Source organism: Nyctibius grandis, chromosome 26 (assembly GCF_013368605.1).
Source record: "Nyctibius grandis isolate bNycGra1 chromosome 26, bNycGra1.pri, whole genome shotgun sequence".
Lineage (NCBI taxonomy): Eukaryota > Metazoa > Chordata > Aves > Nyctibiiformes > Nyctibiidae > Nyctibius > Nyctibius grandis.
The window spans coordinates 6,776,491-6,782,991 of NC_090683.1; the positions used below are offsets into that span (position 1 = coordinate 6,776,491).

Below are 6,501 nucleotides of genomic sequence, written 5' to 3' on the forward strand. Positions count from 1 at the left end.
GTTCTATGGACTTACGTTCAGAGTCTCCTTCTCTGGAGACATTCAAAACCCGCCTGGACGCGTTCCTGTGTGATAGGTCTAGGCAATCCTGCCCCGGCAGGGGGATTGGACTAGATGATCTTTCGAGGTCCCTTCCAATCCCTAACATTCTGTGATTCTGTGATTCTATGGCGCTACAAAATGTGTGTGTTGGCCACAGCCTACACAGCAACTTAAAAAATAACAGGTACAACAGAATGCTAGAGAAATAAAAGGTTTATTTTCGTTAATTCACTTATTACAATAAACTTTAGTACAGTGTATTTACTGTAAAGAACATTACAGTAGGATTTGTTTCAAACGGCCTATACACACATACTACTTTACCTTACTGGAAGTACGTACAGGAGTGCTGCTCCCCCAAGCAATCTGTTGAAGTCTACATTAATATCGACAGGAGAGTGCAGCTGCCGTGATCCACAGTGACATGGACCTATGAGGAGTATCTGGCTATTAATGGTCTTCAAACATCTCGTTAGTTCCACACTTTACATTCATATTAGCAATAGGATTAGATCCTCAGGAGCACCTGTTCTATCACACTTCCGCTCAGGACTGCCAAATTAGGGAGATGATTTATACCCTACCATAATGTGGACACAGCTGAAAATAAGTCGAAGCCATAAATCACTTCCAGCTTGCTTTTTTAAGCCCATTGAATGTTACAACATACTATTACAGGGTTGTGTTAAAAATAACCTGAAAAGTTGCAATTCTCTGTGACTCAGCTTGTCAGTAGCGCTCGGTCTATTCCATGACACACAAGCTGAGCCAGTAGTTCTGATTTTAACATTTACTATAATGGTGAAAAATTATATTGAAATAGTATAGCAGAATGCTTGGCATAGTTACTCACAATGCATGCTAAAAAATGGGCACGTTCTCTTCATTTCTGGAGGGGTATCCTACTGTGTGCAAGAGAAAGTCTTATGAAAAATACATACAAACCCAGCATACTAACAGAGTATTCAGGTGGTTATAAAATACTATATACACATATGGCACCTAGAGATTACTCCAATGACAGCCGAGTGCTAGGCAGGATGCGTCCTGCTCCACTCATACTTTGAGCAGAAGGGTGGGACATGAAACATGCATTTTGTGGCACGTATTCAGTACAGGTACAAGAGTACGATTGTCACGAGGAGGAGGAGAAACTCCACCTGATGTTCTTTTCCATCAGGAAGGCCAGCAGTCAGCCTTCTGACACTCAACTGAACACGCACTAGGATCGTACTGACATTTAACTAGCCACGATAAACACACTGAACGAATTCCCAGGCTTTTGTTTACAGGATCATTTTATAAACACCCAGCAAGCTACGGCAGTCGAGGGCCACGGGGAATTTGTTACGCGATTCACAGGTTAGTGGGCTAAACTACAGCCAGAGCCAATGATGCAATTCTTCAGAACACCGACATGTGACACAACGGATAGTTAGACTCGTCAGTTAAAAACCACGTGCAATGCAATTGGTCCACTTAAAGTCAAGGCTAAAAAAAACCCCAACTACCTAAAAATTCCATAGAATTGGCATAGCAAAAGTTAGAGCAAACCAGTGCTGTTCACAGTGCCCACCGCTCACCATGCAAACAGAGCACACGGGGGTACAGCGCATCACGTACAGAATCACGGCCGGCATTCACAAGTGAAGCTGTCCAGGCACTGAGCTGCTTTGACACAGACCTGGAGTGGAATGTCTTCAGTAAACTATACAGCTTGTGTGTCAGCCAAAAGTTCTCATGGTAAGGGTGATATCGGTTTTGCTTAGAAAAAGAAAGACTGCAAGAAGTTTGTTCTTGCATCTGTGTTGCATGCTGCCACGTTACGCTATTTAGTTCGTATTCCAACTGAAACAATAATCTTGGTATTTCTCCCTACAAACTGTCCAGATGTGTTGACAAACTACAAGAGGGCTTTGACGGTCTCACATACTACCATCCCTCAGCTGCTTGTTAAAAATCCCTCCAGCACAGTCAGTGGGATGGAGCATGTAAAATCTTCTCAGTTGCTTCTGTGCAAAGTCTGGTAAAGGATCTTAAAATCAGCTCCCTCAAATTTAAGTTAAATCCATGGATTATTACTAAGGCTGTGAGGCATTTTCGCACTTCTATTCGCAAACCCTGCTGTAGGGGCAGTAATTCTTAAACTACTCCAGCCAAATCTGCAAGAGTTCATGGGCCAAACTCCACTGATTAACCCCTTGCTTACAGCAAGGACAAGCCTACCTGTCTCCTCTCTTGCATTAGGCCAGCATCGTACAATTTAACTTGCCCTTGCATAACAATCCAACAGGCACATAAAATACAACAGGGTTAACACAGATGAGTAATTTGAGACTAAACCATTAAAATTCAAGGTTTGTTTTTTTTTAAAACAAGGCTAGATTATTCTATTACAAAAACACAGGTTATTGATATCAAAAGTGGCAAGTGAACTGCAAAGTGGCGCGTTAAGGGACGTACACATCAGAGAAACCTTTACACACTATGCGGTTGAAAGACTTACCCAGTGTTTCAGATATGATCTAGGCTGCCTGCTGAATTGGAAAATGAGAAGTATCAGCTCAGAAAGCTAAACAATTAAAAAACAAAACAAAAAAACCCAAACTGTTTAGAAGTTCTTTTGCAAAGAAGTTGCCCACATCAAAACCACCAGCAAATCACTGTATGAACCAAAGACAGCAAAGATTCTCCAACGTTTGTCTACACAAATTTTGTAACAGCCTGGTTACTCCTCCCGTTCCCTTCCCTATGATCCTGAGCTAGGCTGAATGTGAAAACCTGGAACGTTGAACTGAAGGGAAGGATGGGGAAGAGAAGGAGGTAGGAAGGATGCACTGAATCCACTAGTGACCTAAACCATCCTGGAGCTCTTCGGGTCAGGGAGGAGGAGTGTTCAGTGGACAGTTACCTGAGAGGCAGCGACACTCTGAAGGAAACACCCCACGTTCTGTTCCTGGGGAGCACAGCAGTGAGCAAACCAGAGCCAACCAGGGCGATGGTTTATGTAAAACCACCTCAAAATCCAAAAAGGCATTTAAATCACCTTAAATCTTATCGCCACAGTAAGTGGGGAAATTCAAATGTTGAGAGACTATGACAGCTCCACTATCTCACTTCAAGAGGAACACCACGGGGCGATTCGTTAAGGAGCACGACAGCACAGCTAACAAGTTTCTCGGGAATGTATACCGAAGGCAAAGGGTACTGATTGTCAAAGACAGGCTGGAAACAGGCTCCTGGGGGTTCTTCTAATCACTTTTTCACTGGAATTAAAATGCATGCAACATTTGAGAAAGGCTCTACGAGTAGCTCAGGTTTCAATCTGTTACTGTGAAATAACCTTGTTCTTACTAATCCACACTGATAGAAGTGAACAGTCAGTGTTGGTGGGTGGCTGCTTCGCTGGTTTTCACTCTTTTTACCAGGCTGATTGTTGACCCAAGTTTCTAGTGAAACTGTCAAAGACAAACTCAAAGCACCTTCAGATACACCTGAAAAAAATTACTGCCTCAAGTTCTCCGTTTTAGCAAGTGTCTCGTGTCCTACCAATCATCCATTTATACACAAACTCTGCAGCCTCTCTACAACATACAGATACAAAATATTTAATACACATAGAAACATCCTGAAGTAATTTTATAAAGATTGTGCTTTTGCTCTCATATATAGGTATATCTATTGCACTTGCCTCCAGCTTGGGAAAGCTAAGCACACTGACACCAATTCTATGTGAAGTTCAGTCACTGAGAAGGAGGAAATCAAAGGAATGTCAATATACAAGTGCAAATAAAACAGGTGCTTTCAAGCACAAACAAACGTAACCACTGAATTATTAAGACATAATCTTTGATTTTCAAAACTGAACTGTTAGAGACTAACTCTACAGAAATCCTTGAAAACAAAGATCTGAAGAGAGAAGTAACAGACTTAATGTTCCTGGAGACATCTCACAGCCCGTTACAGGCTACAACTTTACCCTGGGCACCATTAAGTAATACTGTTGGATTCACACAGACTCTCAATTCCCATCCACCCTCAATTTCTGAGCTGCTTAATTTTCAATACATAAAAGATGCTGGTTTTATGCATCGAGTCCAATCAACACACCCAAGCCTTATAAAGCCACACCAAGCCTAACGGAACGGTTTAACACAGTATTTCCCAGGTTCACCAGGACTAGCACTCGATCTGCGAGCGCGGCATTCTCCGTAAGCTCAGGGAGTGTCGGTGTATTTCCTGCATCTGCCTTTCCTGCATTTGCCTTATTCTATCTTTTTGCCACATCAAATTTTGTGGCATAGGGTATCTCTGTGTTCCCTGCAAGCATCTGAAAGGAATTCTCACATGGCAGGCTGTTGCTCTGCAGCGAGGCTGAGGCATAGGAGGCAAAAGCATCCAGCGTTTTCTCTCAGCACAGTAACGATAGGCCTCTTTCCTGTATTGCTTGTCAATATCATCGCTGTTTTTCCACCCCCCAATGATAAAAACATCATCTTTATAGTAACAAATAGCTGCTCCCTCAATGCTAAGAACCTCTGGGGGTAAGCTTTCGAGTATTTCATCTGAGGCCCTGCCAGAGATCTTTATCTTGGCTTCCTCGTTATCTATGGGGTAGCTCTTGGGGCAGCACGATGCTGTATGGTAAAAGTTGGTGTTAGCAACAGACATCTGAAACGAGCAATAATTATCAATGAGCGGCAGAGACTCCACGTCCTGCCACTGCCTTGTTTCAGCATCGTATCTGATAATAACCGCCCTCAGCCCATCTTCGCTATCACTGTCAACTGGGGTACGAGCAGCAACATAAACAAACCGGTCTTCTACAGAAACAGCTTTGACATCGCGAAGAATCTTTGGTGCTGACTCCAGGTTAAGCCATTTGTCTTGCTCGGGATTATAAATGGCCACATCTTTAAAGCCAGGACTGAAATTGCCATGTCCACCAATACTGTACAAGCTTCCTTTGACTTCAGTAAGGCCAAAAGAATGCTTTCTGGTTATTAGATTTGAGACCTGCTCCCAAATGTTTCTGTTTGGATTGTACCTTTCTACAGTCTTGGCAAACCCTGGTTCCATGGAGCCAGCCACGTAAACATAAGATTCTGTCACAGCAACAGCATGCCCATCGAGATGATTGTGTATATGCGGTAAGTTTACCCACCTATCTTCGTCGATGAAATACCCTACGCACTCACTCAGGTAATCTCCTCCCTCTGACACACCACCAATCACCATAATGACATCCATGTTTTGTCCAAAACGCGGCAACAACGCTACAGGACACGCGGAATGTTGTAGATTACCGGACTGCAAGTTCTCAGACCGCAAGGCGTGACTCTCCACGGCTTCAGACACTAATTTGACACAGGCTTCGTTGCTTGATACCAGCCTTTCAGATTTGACATGGCGAGTAAGGTAAGTGGGTTTCATCTGAGACAATCGAAGCAGTTTAAAGAGATCTTCAAAGTACTTCTCCCTTTCCTCAGGATTTTTCTGAACCCACTTCAAAACAGTCTCAAAGAGGATTTCTTCAGAGTCCACTGTGATCTCTGAGTCGGAGAGCCAGTCTCTGATGAGGTGAAAGGGCAAAGTGTAGAACTCCTCATCTTGGATAACTCTGTGGAAGTTTCTCCTGATCATATCCTGAGCTTTGAGCGCCAGCTGATTCAAGGAATACATGTGGGCCAAGCTGTGAACCGCAACGCAGTTGGAGAGGTTGAGCTTCTTCTTCAGAAACTCTCCACAGAACTCTTTTAACCGGGTCAGGAGAAACCTGCAGAACAAACGAACAGGGGTGATGTCTCGGCCCGGCTGCCGCGGGTCCGGCCCCCGCCAGCCCCCCCGGGCCCGGGCCCCGCTCACCTGTCGGCCATCTCCAGCACCTCGTGGACGTTGCCGGGGCTGACGCGGATGGTGCCGGTGTACATGAAGCCGATGACGGCCTCCACCGTGTCGGGGTCGGGGCCGCCCTCCGAGCTCCACTTCTGCAGCTCCACGCGGCCCGAGCGCGACTCCGCGAAGCCCCCCGAGAGCAGCGGCGTGAAGTACTCGGTGGCGGCGGCCAGGACGGAGCGGTGCGCCCGGTACTCGCGGGCCGCCGCGGGCCGCCCGCCGCCGAAGGCCAGAGTGATGTCGCAGTAGAGGCCGTGCCGGCGCTGCTCGTTCTGCCGCCAGGCCAGGTCGGAGCAGTGCGCCGGGCACCCGAACTCCTCCGCCTCCGCCTCCCCATCCGCCCCGCCGCCGCGCGGGCCCCCGCCGTCCGCCTCGGCCGCCGGCGGGCCGGGACCCGGCTGCGGCTGCGGGGAGGCCGCGGCCGCCGCCATCTTGTCCGACATGGCGGGCTGCGCTCGGGGCGCCTGCGCGCGGGGCGCCGGCTGCGCGCGCGACGTGTGCCGCACTGCCCCCTGGCGGGGACGTGGCGCCGCCGCCGCCTGTAAAATGGCGGCCGGTGTCCGC

The 6,501-nt window shown here is 46.9% G+C and overlaps 1 protein-coding gene across 4 annotated transcripts; it reads right to left on the bottom strand.

Moving 5' to 3' along the window:
* Positions 1 to 247: 247 nt before the first annotated feature.
* KLHL11 (kelch like family member 11) lies at positions 248 to 6,380 on the bottom strand. Of its 4 annotated transcripts, XR_011049767.1 has the most exons (4): positions 5,908 to 6,380; positions 2,549 to 5,818; positions 896 to 947; positions 248 to 472 (listed from the first exon to the last, which is right to left on the bottom strand). XR_011049767.1 is itself a non-coding variant. In XM_068418514.1 (2 exons), the coding sequence occupies exons 1-2, from the start codon at positions 6,378 to 6,380 to the stop codon at positions 4,222 to 4,224; spliced, it is 2,070 nt and encodes a 689-aa protein (XP_068274615.1). In that variant the 3' UTR covers positions 248 to 4,221. The 4 variants fall into 4 exon arrangements, 1 of the variants encoding a protein (XP_068274615.1); XR_011049765.1 differs by having other exon boundaries at positions 248 to 947; XR_011049766.1 differs by having other exon boundaries at positions 896 to 5,818.
* Positions 6,381 to 6,501: the final 121 nt, after the last annotated feature.

What these genes read in the sequence shown, in the direction of transcription:
- KLHL11 (XM_068418514.1), bottom strand. Translation starts at nt 6,380, where the DNA reads ATGTCGGACAAGATGGCGGCGGCCGCGGCCTCCCCGCAGCCGCAGCCG. An exon ending in GTGCTGGAGATGGCCGACAG is followed by an intron (nt 5,819 to 5,907) that starts GTGAGCGGGGCC and finishes TTTGTTCTGCAG; the next exon opens with GTTTCTCCTGACCCGGTTAA.